This window comes from Vulpes lagopus, chromosome 8 (assembly GCF_018345385.1).
Source record: "Vulpes lagopus strain Blue_001 chromosome 8, ASM1834538v1, whole genome shotgun sequence".
Classification (NCBI taxonomy): Eukaryota; Metazoa; Chordata; class Mammalia; order Carnivora; family Canidae; genus Vulpes; species Vulpes lagopus.
In genome coordinates, this window is record NC_054831.1 from 4,685,972 (window position 1) to 4,700,478 (window position 14,507).

General features: G+C 49.5%; 1 protein-coding gene across 10 annotated transcripts in view; it reads right to left on the minus strand.

The window, feature by feature from the left end:
* Positions 1–14,507, minus strand: part of AGAP1 (ArfGAP with GTPase domain, ankyrin repeat and PH domain 1) — a 530,214-nt gene that overhangs the window by 269,482 nt on the left and 246,225 nt on the right. For all 10 annotated transcript variants that reach the window (XM_041766497.1, XM_041766496.1, XM_041766499.1 and 7 more), the window contains 2 exons: positions 5,448–5,575; positions 3,924–4,079 (listed from right to left, as the gene is read on the minus strand). In XM_041766497.1, coding sequence (XP_041622431.1) covers positions 3,924–4,079; positions 5,448–5,575 — 284 coding nt within the window. The remainder of the gene's footprint in view (positions 1–3,923; positions 4,080–5,447; positions 5,576–14,507) is intronic.

Below are 14,507 nucleotides of genomic sequence, written 5' to 3' on the forward strand. Positions count from 1 at the left end.
CCTGGGTATGCCCGGCTCCATTTCATGGTATCGGCGGGCAGCCAGGGGGAGCTTTTAAAGGGATCACGGAAGTGACAGTTATTTTAAAGTCTGACAAAAGGCAGAGTAAGGCAGTGCCCGGTTACAGACACGTACTACAGTTAAGCTTAAGATGTGGATGAGGATGATAAACACCAAATTCAAGGTAATGCTGATCCTCAGGTGGGGGGGGGGCACTGTATTCAGGAGGCACACCTAGAGGGCTTGACTTTTACAGAGAGGTGTTATTTCTTAAAGTAGCAGCAGCGGCCACAGCAAAATGCAAGTGTTTGATGAGCTCCAAGGTCAGTATGTACATGTGGTTTTTTTTTTTTTTATTCCTATGTATGAAAATATTTTCTGAAAAAATTAAAATTGCTATAAACCTAATAAAAATTAAAAAATAAATTTTAATCACATGTACATTTGGACAACTACAGTAAATTAACTAGCCTAAGAACCTATATTGTAAAACCAAAAATTGAATGGGCATAGCCTTTTAATATTTTTCTCAAGACAATGATTTCTTTCAAAGAAATCAGCAAAATAAGATTATAATGTAGTTTTTGACTAATTCCTACTGCAAATAAAATTTGCTACTACAGAAGCAAAGTTAAGTTTATTCTAATTTGTGATGAGTACACTCTGACTTTTGTCTAAAAATGTGTATATACGTAAATAAACATCTGGGACCGGGAAGCATGAGCCCAGAGTGGTACATTACAGGCCTACTTTACAAAATTTATAAGCTCAGTATTTGAAAAATGATGTGTGTACTACTTAATTAACTCTGGCCTCTTCATGACGGTCTAATAAATAAGGTGGACAGTGCCCCTTCGTCTGGGTGTTACGGTCCCAGCTTGCATGGATTTTTACTCACTAGGATTGTTCAGCATATGGCACATCTGTCCTCCTCCTAGACACTTTTAAATAAATACACATTTCCCCAATTTAAGCCAATAATTACCAACAATTGCCAGGGATGAAGAGTCTATGAATTTTACATATTTAAGAACAGGGGCAAACTGGTAATAATGAGAATTTAGTTTCTTAATTGCTACAATTTCAAAATTAATTTGCCTCTTCTCATTCCTTGGATGACACTGACATCTAGTGGAGTTCATATTTCTAAGATCTTTAGCTTAAAAATACCCACGCATCACCATCAACATCACCACCCCACCACCGTTTTGTTCAACGTCAAACCCAATAATGACCCACATTTGGGTCCTACCCAGGATTTTACCCTTTCTCCTTAAACACCATGACGCAAACACACTGTAGTGTTTGCTTCTTTCATAACTCCAGATTTCTGTTCCCGTTAAGAACAGCTGCACAGCTGGACTCAATTTCTAAAATGGTTTACTCTCAAACTGTTTTCCAACATTTACAGAGAAAGAGAGTAAGCGGGGATAATGCACAGGTCCACAGGCCGGCTTCTGCATTATTAGACACGTTAATTAAGACATAACTAATGGGGATTTTTCAGTAACTGTAAGGATGAGTTTCTCTTGGCTCCAGCACCTGCCCCGCCCAGCCTGGATGGTTGGGGGTCCTGGCCTCTTCTCGGATGCCCGCACAAGGGTACACTCACTCGCACTCGTGCACGCCCCCAATTAGCAGGAAGGGCGCCGCTTATCCCTCACTCCTCTGTTCTCCTCTTGCTCCTCCTCCTTCTCCGCAGACAGCAGAGGGAAAGGAAGTATTTATTAACGGAGTTAACATTATTTTTGATTCTTCCTGCCTTAGAGTTTTCTCCTTTGTAAGTGACCTGGGTGGTTACAGTTACCAATGGACAGAGTCTGGGATAATATTTTCCGGCACATTCCAACTCCAGAGCCACCCTTTAAAGGGTGAGAATGGGGATGTGTGCAGCTCTCTTTATAAACAGCCCTATTTTTAAAGATACTTCCTGGCTTCTCACCTCTATCCTGAGAATAGAAACCAAAGCCGATGACCAGTACATGCGGCCCCCGGAAGCTGTTCTTTCTTCCCACCAGGCCCTACAGGTGTGGCACAGATGAAGAAGCCTCCCTGGTCCATGTTTGAAGCCGTCACTCCTCCCTGGTATTCGGGCATTCTGCTCACCACCAACCCTCTCTGCACCTTCGGGAACTGGCTGCCCAGGTCCACGAGTGACGAGTGAGCACAGAGCCTGTCCTGCGGGTGACACCCCCCCAGCTGAAAGGCCCTGGCCTGGATGCAGACCAGTGCTGCCAGTGTTGGGCGAGCTGGGAATTGCCGTTACTCTTGGCGTGTGAATAATTTCACAAAGCCTCTTAGGTCACGTATGAGTTCATGACCCAATCACGCATCCACCTGTGTTCAAGCTGAACACCCTCCTCCCAGTCAGTCACACGGTCCTACAACTGCTTTTGCTCAGCGCTGTCAGAGATCCCCTTCACAGCCACAACGGTGATGATGCAGAATGGAAATCCAGGCCACAGAGACCCTTCACCCCCATGGGGGAATCTTCCAGAAGCACCACTCACAGAGAATGCTGCGGTCTGGGTCTGGTATGTCTGGTCCTCACTCTGCACCCCCCAGCTCTGCGTCCCCAGCAGCAGCATCTGCCAGAACCCACGTGGCAGAGGGCACTCAGCAAAGGAGAGGGCCGGTCAGTGGCAGATCCTGGCAATTAGGACTCTCCGACGGGACAACTGCCTCGAACATGGTGGGAAAGGCGTGGGGGTCTCCTGGCTTGGCAGCCACGTACAGCAACAGGAACACCCTCTCTGAGTGAGGCAGCAGGTCAGCTGGGGCTCCCAGCCACCCCTGCAGAGCCCCCCCTCAGTTCAGGATGGGAAATCCTGACTTATCTGCTCCAAGTCAGCAGACACCAACCAAAAGAAGTCCAATGGTTTCAAACAGGGTACGATGGACATGAGGGGCCGGCGACTCCTTGCTGTATCACTGACCTGGGCTGGGGGGATATTTAGGGGCAACCCCAGCTGTTACCCATGACGGGGCTGGCTCCCAGTTGTGACAACTCAAACGTTCTCCAGAAACTGCCAGATGTCCCCAGGGAGCAAAAGCACTGGTTTAAAAGCATATACTTCTAATGCACAGGCCTGGTCCCAGGAGGGAAAACGTTTTCTGAGGTCAAACGATTCCAGTCACATGCCAGCAGTCTTGCCTGCTGCTCTGGGCTCAGCCTCAGAGCCGCCTATGACTGACTGGCGATGTCTGCTGGGTGTGAGGGCAGGGATGCGGTTGGAGTACGTTTGTCTCCTTGCTAGTGCAGGGGTTCTCTGCATCCCAATCGCCCAGGGAGCTTTTAAAAACTGCACACGCCTGGGGTCCACGTACAGATTCTGAGTTCATAAACCTAAGCCCAGAAGGCTGATCTACAGGTTTAAAATGCTCTACAAATGGCTCTGAAGAAAAGTCCAAGTGGAGAGTCTCAGGTCGAAGAGCCTCTAAAAAATACTGAAGGCTCCTGGCGCCGAAGCCACTGCCCCTCACCCCCACACCCAGGGTAAATCCTCAGGTGCCCCAGCCTGAGAAGAGGGGGATCTGGGCATCGAAGGGGCTGATGCATCCCACAGGGAGGGTTAGAGGCACACGCTGGGAATTCTGGCACAGTTTTGTCATCTTGTACCCAGAGTGACAAGTCGCTTGCTAAAGACCAGGACTGTCACGAGATAATAAATACCTTCGTACAACCCTTCACTCTTATCTGCACACACGTACCTGAACTCCCTGTGCCCTGAGAAATTCACACTTTACTCAGTACCCAAACCTTTGCTTCTCGTAACTCTGTTAGACTTCCACAGAAATCAGTGCTACGCTCGTTAATTTAGTCTGGGTTTGAAAATAACACTAAACCATCTGGCAACTAATAGATGGATTGTGATTGAGGTTTTCTGAAATCACTTCAATTTCTTCCCAGGGAAGACACTCACGGTGAAAAGGTTGGAGCGGCGCTTGGACTGCTTCCGGACAGGTGTGGGCGTGTTGGCAGTGGGGGGGACGTCGATTCGCAGTTCCTTCTGGCTGGTGCTTGGCGTCGACGGGACGGAGGAGGAATAGTCGCTTAAGCTCCCGCCTCCATTACTGGTCTGGAACAATGAAAAACCAAGGTTTTATTAACAATGCACTCCAGGAACCTAATGTCACCACCTTTGAGGGGTCATCAGGGACAAGTCAGCAAGTCACACTGAAGAGGTGCCGCATGACAGGTCGGATAGTCTCTCTGCCTTGGCTAGTTGAAACACTGGACTCATTCTAGAAGATACCAATCATCTCGTTTAGTTGTTTTTTCTAAGAAAAGTCACTTGAGGAAAAGAGGTCTCTGTCATTCGATTTAGTAATTGGCGGGAGTTAAACTGTCATTCTGTTCAGTTTCCTCTGAAAGATGAAGGGGTTGGCTGAACTAAATGAGCTCTACGGCTCCTTCATGGCTCTAGATCAGATGCGGAAGGAGCCCTGATTAGCTCAATAGAACCCAACGCACGCTCTGAAAACCTGAAAACTTTGGGAGACATTTAAAGATTCCCAGAACATGAAAGACTCCTCCAGTGGAAACATCCACATCCTTGACTCTACCTTCATAGGCTCCCACACTGTAAAAGCAATCACTATGGACTCCCCCGAGGAAAACAAAAGCAACCCTACCAAACCCTCTCGCCTTTGAAAAAGTCCAATATTGGGCAGCCCCGGTGGCTCAGCGGTTTAGCGCCGCCTTCAGCTCAGGGTGTGACCCTGGAGATCCGGGATCGAGTCCTGCATCGGGCTCCCTGCATGGAGCCTGCTTCTCCCTCTGCATACATCTCTACCTCTCTCTCTCTCTCTCTCTCTCTCTCTCTGTATCTCCCATGAGTGAATAAATAAAATCTTAAAAAAAAATAAAATAAAAAAGGTCCAATATAACATTAGCCTACCCAAGAAACGCTAATTGAAAACAGCACAGGCAAAACCCAAGTCAATGGTTTCCTGGCAGGCTCTGGGTTTGGTTCTTCAAAGTGACAATTATTCTGTTTGCTTCCAAGTAAATAATTTGCCAGAATGTTACTCTGGAAAAATGTAAACTAAGGGAGGTGGTAATTATAATTGAGACTGCTACCAAATTTAAGCATATAGGGGGATTAGCTGCTCACAACCGTTCAACCCATGAGCAGACCAGAACCAGGGCGGACGCAGGGTAATTGCAATCACCAGCAAAGGCAGCAGTGCACACCTCGAGTCTCTGCCCAAGCCAGCATGCCTCATAACACAGGCAGCATGAAGACGGAAATGCTGAAAAATGATTCCCATAAAATCCACTTGGCCACAGCAGTTTCTCAAGGAAATGTGAAGTCAATTATGAACATGCTGTTATTTATAAAGTTGAAAAGGGAAAAAAAAAAAGATCCACCTCAGAAGCGGCTTCGAGCACCCTTGGGACCGGCACGCTCCCCGGTTCTGATGTGCCTTGCCGCCCCACGTACCTGGCTTATGTGCACGGCAGACACCTGTGCGGAACAGACGGACGAGTGGCTGGGGGAGTTGGGCAGCGACTTGCAGGGCCCTATGGACAGCTGCTGCTTCTTCCTCGTGGCCACGATCTTCTGGGCAACTAGTGGGCAGGAGACAGAAGGGATCAACGTGAGGCTGGTCTCCAAATACAGGGCACATGGCAGAGACTAGTACCTGTCCCCGTCCACCATACTCCCTCTCTCCGCAGTAACAGAGCTCCTGATGCTGGGCTGGGCACGGGACCATGATAAACATGGCATTGCCCAGAGCTTCCTCCACTTTGTCCCTCCGCATCCCCAGCTAAGTGCGGCCATACAGGCAAGTGCTGGCCGGCGGGATGACCGCCGGGGGGTCATGCGGCAGCTCCGAGGAATCTTCCCTGAGAGGGCTGCCCTTGGCCCCTTTTGTCCTTCTGTCTTTTCCTTCCTGCTGAAGATGCACAAGTGCGAGCTGTAGCCTCTGCAGCCATGCTGGGGCCAGGGGCCAACGCATGGTGGGACACAAGACAGAGGGAGCTGGCCCTCTGGCTCTACCAACGGCCTCAGAAGCCTGCTCGGAATGCCTCAGAAGCCTTGAACACCAAACCAAACAAAAACACACACCTGTCCTGTTCAAATTATTCTAACGTTGTCATTTTCTTTTTTTCCCCCAGTCACTTGCAGCAAGAATAACCCTAAATAAGACAGGGTAATTTCGCTAAACCGCCCCTCCCCACTTGGAAATTAAAAATCTATTTCTTTCTTTTTTTTTTTTTTTGCACAGCCTCAGGAATTCCTCTTAACTTTATAAGCTATTGCACAGAATTATATGCAAGGACATGTAATTATATCAAAGACCTTATTTAAATACATTACTACGCACATTGGAAGTTTATCTTAATCAATACAAATCTAAATTCAACCAGCCATAACTTCTCTTGGCAAATAGGCTCGCTGATAAAGCATGCGGGCTTTAATTGGAAAGGAAGTCCACGATAAGAAAACTCTTCCCACACCAATAGGTGTCACTGCAGAATAACTACAGCTTTTGTTTGAATAGATGTGTGTCTTTGGGGACCGGCTGTAATGAAGTTCAATGGTGCTCAATCCTCGTCTTGGCCCCGAGAGCCGCTATTTTTAAAGACACCCGTGCAAAGGAGCACATAGATCGCCGTCCCCGGCGATAGGCTGTAATACTGAAGCAGCACGCGCGGCGTCCACAGTTTCTTTTCCAAATGAACAAAATTTTAATAGGGAACTGGTGTGTCCACAGCTTATGGCTTTCCTATAAATGAATGATCGTGTAAATATGATGAAGCGAAAACGCAAGATGTAAAAAATGGCTCTCAGAGATGAAGCAGCAGCTTCATTAGTTACATCCCGCCTCCAACGGGCCTCTTATCCCGAAAGGATGATATCAATTAATTTATCTTCCCGCAGTGTATTGATCACAAGCTTCATCAGCTAATCATGTTTAAATTACAGAGGAATATCGCAGCATTCTGTCATTTCAGAACCATTGGCGTATCGATCCGGGGTCTTTGAAGACGTATATTAGAACATTTTAAAAATCATTATGTGAACTCAAGAAATAAAATCTAAGCTCAGATTCCAACAGCCGCAAAACAGGTGCCAGGCAGGCAGAGTGAAATACAAAGACCAAAAGTCACGGTTGTGGGATCCCTGGGTGGCGCAGCGGTTTGGCGCCTGCCTTTGGCCCAGGGCGCGATCCTGGAGACCCGGGATCGAATCCCACATCGGGCTCCCGGTGCATGGAGCCTGCTTCTCCCTCTGCCTGTATCTCTGCCTCTCTCTCTCTCTCTGTGACTATCATAAATAAATAAAAAAAAAAATTAAAAAAAAAAAATGGTTCAAAAGTCACGGTTGTTGGGATGATTGCTAACGTATTTTTTTTTTAAGATTTTATTTATTTATGCATCAGCAACACAGAAAGAGAGAGAGGCAGACACACAGGCAGAGGGAGAAGCAGGCTCCGTGCAGGGAACCCGACGTGGAACTTGATCCCAGGACTCCAGGATCATGCCCTGGGCTGAAGGCGGCGCTAAACCACTGAGCCACCCACCCGGGCTGCCCACATACTTCTTTTTTTAAGGGGAGCAGGCAGAAGGAGGTTTTTGATGATCAACCCAGATGCATTTTGGTTTCACTCTGGCCTCTGAGTTGCAATTCTGCCAGATGACTATGAACTCTTGCATCTTCAAGCTTGCAGAGAGGACACGGAGCCAGAATGGAACAGGGCTAGGCTCTTGGAGAGCTTTACAGACATTTTCCATAGATGTTTTCTATGCTAAGGCAAGATTTGAGAAACTTTCTAAGGCAAGTCAAATGTGTTATGAAATCTTCATTTTATGAAAATCCAAATACAAATGAGCATTCCACCTCTCCTGGCTGGAGGTTGGTGGGAGTGAGCTCATGACCCAAGAGAATGTAAGGCTTCTCCCTGAGTGACAGCTATACAAAGCATGAGCCCCACATTAAGTACTAAAATTGTTTAATTGTTCCACCCCATTAATTCCATAAACTGAAGTGAGAACTTCTAAGACCCGTAGCATCTTGTTTTCACTAGAACTTTTATTCGTGTTTGTTCTATTTTCCCATTTCCCCATAATTTTTAAGTCTTCCTACCTCAATGAACAAATGGCAAAAGGAAATGAATTACAAATATTTAGTTCGAATATATATAGCCTGCTGGGCTCCACACTGGACATGGAGTCTGCTTAAGATTCTCTCCCTCTCCCTCTGCTCCTCCTCCTTGCATTCTCTAATAAATTCAATAAATAAATAAATCTTAAAAAAAAAAAAGACTGCTTTAGAGCCATAGGACGATCCCTATAGTAGGGATAACTTAATGATGAGCAATGAAAGCATGAGACTCAAGAATAAAAATGGGAGCGTGGGGGAGGAGGAAGCAAAGTGACCATCTTATAAGGAATGGCCATCCTATCCTCCCCGCCATAGTGAAAAACCAAACCTATCCTACAGTTAACTGCTGCTGTTGTTACTTGCCAAATGCCCCAAAGAGGTGACCTGAAGGGTGACGTCTCTGTGTGCCTCACTTTGATACTTTGCAAGATGAATTGTTCAGGTGTGCAAAAGCCAGCATGACCATTGCCTGCTAACATAATGTCATGGTCCATCATCCCTAGGATGACCTTGCTAAAAAGTCAGAGTGATCTCACAGGAGTCAACCCCACGGTGACTAGGATGGATGGATGGATGGATGGATGGATGGATGGATGGATGGATGGATGGATGGGTGGGTGGATGGATAGATGAATGGATGGATGGGTCTCCCTCCTCCAGAACAACTCACAGGCAATGGAATGCCAGAGGGAGGCACTGCTTTTCTAAACCGTAATCACTAACTACTCATGATATTTACAACACTGAAATGTTAACGGACCTAAAACACGAATATTACCCTCAGATTATAGTGGCTGGACAACTGCTATCAAGTCTTTGTCTACACTTGCTCATTCAACAAATGAAAAATATGTTTTTTTTTTTTATGATAGTCACAGAGAGAGAGAGAGAGAGAGAGAGAGAGGCAGAGACATAGGCAGAGGGAGAAGCAGGCTCCATGCACTGGGAGCCTGATGTGGGACTCGATCCCGGGTCTCCAGGATCACGCCCCGGGCCAAAGGCAGGCGCCAAACCGCTGCGCCACCCAGGGATCCCTGAAAAATATGTTTTAAATAAATACATGGATGTGAATGGATGAATTAAGACACACACAATCACGAGCTGAGAATCTGGAATCTATCACTGGGAGGTGCTGTTTTCTTAGTTTCAGAGACATGAGCTACACCTAAGTCCTGAACGGTGTCATCACCATATAGTCAAATGTTTGTTTTACCCAACACTGCTGACCAATTTTATTAGCCTCCTAATACTTCAGTACTGATGCTCTGTGTTGTTTTAAGTCACTTCCTCCACAATTTGGAAATTTTATTTGGTTGAGCATCTGGCTCTTTTCCCTTTTTTAAGATTTTATTTATTTATTCATGAGAGAGACAGAGAGAGAGGCAGAGAGACAGGCAGAGGGAGAAGCAGGCTCCACGCAGGGAGCCCGATGCAGGACTTGATCCCAGGACCTCAGGATCACGCCCTGGGCAGAAGGCAGATGCTCAACCACTGAGCCACCCAGGCATCCCTGGAAATTTTATTTGGATAACATAAAAGATATACCTATGATCAGGGCACAAGGGGCGTCTGGGGGTTGGTAGTGGCCCCTACCTGATGTGAGTGATGACTTGGGAAATTTTTTTTAAACCACACTCTTAATTATACTTTCATATACATATTTCCATTCTTCAATTAAGAAAGAAGTTTACTCAGGTACTTAGGCAACACGTGAGTTACACATTTACTTTCTCCACCAATTAAAAATTTCCTATTGGAGAGATGATTGATAAATGGCATCGTTTAAACAGTGATAAAAAGAAGATTGATAGTTCCAAGTAAGACTCCATTAAATTGGCATGATACCCAATTTCTGCTTTGGCTTTTTTTTTTTTTTTTTTTTTTAATCATTCGCACCAAACCAGGAAAAGAACAGCGTGTGGTCACAGCGGGAGTCGGGAGTCAGGCCTGCCTCTCACCCGCGCTGTCTCCACCTGGTCACTGAGGCTGACGTCTGGACAGTGGGCCGGGCGGTCCCATCCACTAGGTCACCCGGTGTCATGGTTGAGGCGGAGAGGGCGGGGGGGCTGGTGGCAGCAGCGGGGTAGGGGTGCGGTGGGTGTGGCCCTGCCGTGGTGGCAACAACGCCGCGTGGCCACGGGACAGGCCTGCCCGCCAGCATCCCCGGCGGACTCGGCGTCTTCCGCTCTGGATCACAGGGAAGGGCGATGCGGTGCCTGCCCCGGGGACGCTCGGCCGACGCTGGTTCAGTCGAGCAGTTGGCCGTCGTCCGTCTCCCGTCAGCCGTCGCCCAGCAGGGGACCCCCAGGCCTGCTCCTCTGGTCCGACCACCGCACCGTGGCCTCCACCTCCTCCCCTCGCACAGCCGGCCACGGCCACGGCCACGGCACGGACTGGAGGCCACCATCCTACTGGACTTCCAGGCAGCATGTGGTGTGGCTGACGGTTCCCTCCTTGCCGGGCGCGTTTCCAGACTCGCACTGCGCCCCCTCGGCTGCCACCTCTGCTCCTCAGCCTCCTTCGCTGGCCGGCTCTCCACGTGTGGGTGCTTCCAGGCCGCCTCAGCCCCCCTCTACCTCCGTGCCCTCCACTGGAGTGTCCCCCACCTCAACACCGATGGCCCCCGAATCTGCAGGACAGCCTTGCTCGGAAGGCCTCTTGCATTCTAGAACCGCGTATCCCATGACCAACTCCACTTCTCCCCTGGGACGTACTTCGAAGTCCACACGGCCCAAGCTGAGCCTCGCCCTTCTGCACCGAACCCCCAAACCCGGGACGGAGGGAGGGGACACGACACATCACTGATTCTCGCACCAGAGCCTCACGTTCTTCTTCACTGCCCCTGCCCTGGTCCGAGACCTCGTTCTCCACGGCCGGTTCCTGGAACGGCCTCCGAGGCGGCCCCCAAGCGCCCCGCTGCCCTGAAGGCCGTCGTGCCGGGCGCTGTCCTGCTCACACTTCAGCTCCCGGCAGGCGGACCTTACAGCTGAAGCTCCTCGGCGGAATGCACTGTCCACGCGTGCCATTTCCTTCCACAGACTCCCTCTGCCCGCACGCTGCTCGCCTCTTCTCAGGCCCCCCTGCAAAGGCGCCGGACCCCGCTGGGAGGGGGACTTAGGTCCGGCAACGAGCTTCCCTTCTGAACCCCCCAGTGCGGGGGCCTGTGCGCTGGGGCTCAGCGGGGAGCACGGGGCTCCCGCGCTGCCTGGAACCCAGTGGGCGACACAGTCTGACTCTGGCTTCCACAGAAGGAAGTCCGGGGAAGCCTCATCTGCCAGCACAGCTTGACCAATAAAGAGTAATGATTTGACCTGCGAGGGGCCTGGGTCTCTGGTCTTATTTCTTAATCGGTTCGGAAGCCCAAGGAGGACGGGATCCCTTCCCGACCCAACGCTGCTGCCTCCCCAGCCTCACAGCCAAGCCACACGGAGGTCACCAGGTGCCGTGGCTCTGAAGCCCAGAGCACAAGCTGTCACCACCATCCAGAGCATACCCCCCTCCACTTCCTACCCCTTCTCAGAAGGCACACTTGGGGCCCCATCTCCCCTCAGCATCCAGACCTTCAGCAGAGGCCCTGCACCCCAATACCCTCAGGTGCCAGTACAGCTACTTTGGGAGTCTCCCCACGCCGAGCTGGGGCTCCGCTGCATGTGCAGGAGCAGGTAAGCACACAGGCACGCACACGTGCTCACACCCGGTGAGGACTGTGCCACGCCGAAGGGCTCTACTTTCCACCCCTGGATCCCTCGCCTGGCCGACAGGAATCACTCAGTATACGACCGTGTAATAAATTCCCCAAACCAGATGTGTGACGCTTCACGGCAGGTCTGGCCTCTCGCTCTCTCACTTGCAGAAAGATCCCGGGGGCCAGGGGCTCCCTTTGAGCTGCCTCTTGCGTGGCACAGCCTGGCTTCTGCAACATCCTAAATTAAGCCTTTTTGTTTCATTAATGATTATGACATTTTTGGCATAGTCCAATAAACGTCAGTAAATTTAATCAGCGAAATATCTCCTCCGGTTTAAATGATTTGCTTGAATTAATCAATTAACAAGAACTTTTGAAGTGGTACCTGTGAGCCAGCAGAGACAGGGACAGAAGCAGGGGGAGAGGAGGGACGGACGACCCGGTGTGTCACCTCAACGAGCTCCCACCCCAGGAGCTCCGACGTTTCCATCAGAGGTCACCAGGCCACTGACCTAATGGCTCCAAGGCTCCTGTGGGCGGCGTCTTCCCCACTCCGTCACTCGTGATTCGCTCAGACGCCCTACACGGTCCTGAGCGTCCAGGCTCCGAGGTGGCCTGCCCCTTCACCTCGCCCCACCCCAACTCACCGCAAGCTGCAAGGGATGTAACGAGCCGACTGACTTTGCAGTTTCACTATTCAACGTCCTACGTTATTACACCCTCTATGATGTCAACTTCCACTACCTTAGTGCCACCGTATACACAGCACAGGCTCTAGCCCCAAGCACTGAGGCTGCATTGGGGAGCAGAGGGTCGCAGGGAGCGGGAGGAGCCAAGGTGGCACTGCCATAGCCTGTGGATCTGACGGACACAGAAGAGCCACACGGAGATGCCAAGTGGAACGTGTGCAAATTGGACCAGAGGTGAGGAGGACGATTCTTCACCTGCTGGGGAGAGAGCTGAGTGCTGGACGCTGAAGCCCGGACGGGGGGAAGGATGGAGACAAATGGATGGAAAGCCCAGCCTGCGTGAGCAATGTAAGACGGCAATTTAAGCAGGAATAAATCCAATAAGAATAGGATTTCAAATGTTTACAACAGACATACTTGTAAAAAAAAAAAACAAAAAACAAAAAACAAAAAACAAAAGACCACACAATCAATTAGCATGAGAGTCTAACTTTACTCCACGGGAGTATTTTAAAAGCACAGATGGAGGATGAGGTCCCGGCATGTGTCACGTCGTCTCCGGAGCTGCCACCCGAAGGTAAGGTCCAGGGCACCTCTCCCTGGAAGGCTCTTCAACCAGAACCCCAGGGAGGACTCCCATAAATAACGCACGCCACCAGGGACTGTAAATCTTCCAGTAACAAATAAAAGATCCTCTAATGTCTCAACTCAGTTTTAAATTACAGCTCAGTGATCATTAAACTATCTTATTAATTAAGAAGAAATTAATTACCAAATTACCAAATTATAGTTCTGAATTTGTGACTTCGTTAGGAATGAAAAGAAACCCGAGGTGGGATTTCTCTTGCTGAGAAAATCTTGAAGTTGGTCAATGTTAAGGGAGGCGTGTTCGGTATGCGGGTAGCCCTACACCCGTCTCTTAGATTTGTTTTCTTATCACCTGAGTTTTGAGTGTAGATGGGGCTACGCCAGAAAACAAGGGTGGGGAGGGGCACGCATGAAGGTCTCTTGGGTCGTCTGAGGCTTGATGACATTAGTGAACCAGAAGGATCCACGGTCTGGCCTGGCACCTATGAAGACCCTGCCAACTGGGAAATACGGTTCCCTCATCTTCTAAGACGAGGGGTCGACTCCACGGAGCTCCTGACTATTCTGGAAATGCTAGATACCAAGTTTTCTTTACCTTCCTAGGACCAACGTGTACCTGACAGTCAACACGCACTGACCAACTGGGTACCTGAGTGAACACATGAACCCACAGTGGGGTTGGGGGGAGTTATGAGAGAAGGCAGGAAGAGCTTAAAAGGGCAACTGGAAACATCTCTAAGGATCTCATATGCAAAGAGGAGTGGCCAGTGTGAGCTTTATCCTCGAGGCAACAGGGGCCAGTGAAACCACTCAAGGGCCGGAGACAAGCCCCAGGCTTTGGAAGAACACCTGGTGTGGTGTGGGAGCCGCAGGTCACTCCATCTGGATGTGGGGCGCGTGGGGAGCGAGGGGCTGTAGCAGAGCTGCTGTGGCCTGGATGCCAGAGCCTGGACACGGACCTCCAGTCTTGAGACTCGTCTCTAAAACTGCTGTCACTACCTTCATACTTGATTAATGCTTCCACAGGGTACTGAATACTAGGTGGACCTCACATCATTTGACAAATTCAAAGCTACCCGAAGGAGTTGGTTCTTTTTTTTTTTTTTTAAGATTTTATTTATTCATAGAGACAAAGAGAGAGAGGCAGAGACACAGGCAGAGGGAGAAGCAGGCTCCCTGTGGGGATCCTGATGGGGGACTCGATCCCAGGACCCCAGGATCACGCCCTGGGCCAAAGGCAGACGCTTGACCGCTGAGCCACCCAGGTGCCCCCAAAGGAGTTCTTCTAAGGTGATTTGAAGCTCAGTGATGTGTTTGGGGGGAACCTCTACAGTCTAAAAACTTGCATAGTGGATTTAGTCACTTGAACTATTCTAAGCCAAGGTTCCCAAAGCCTGAAAATGTTGATCCTCTTGAGAAAGACCCGCC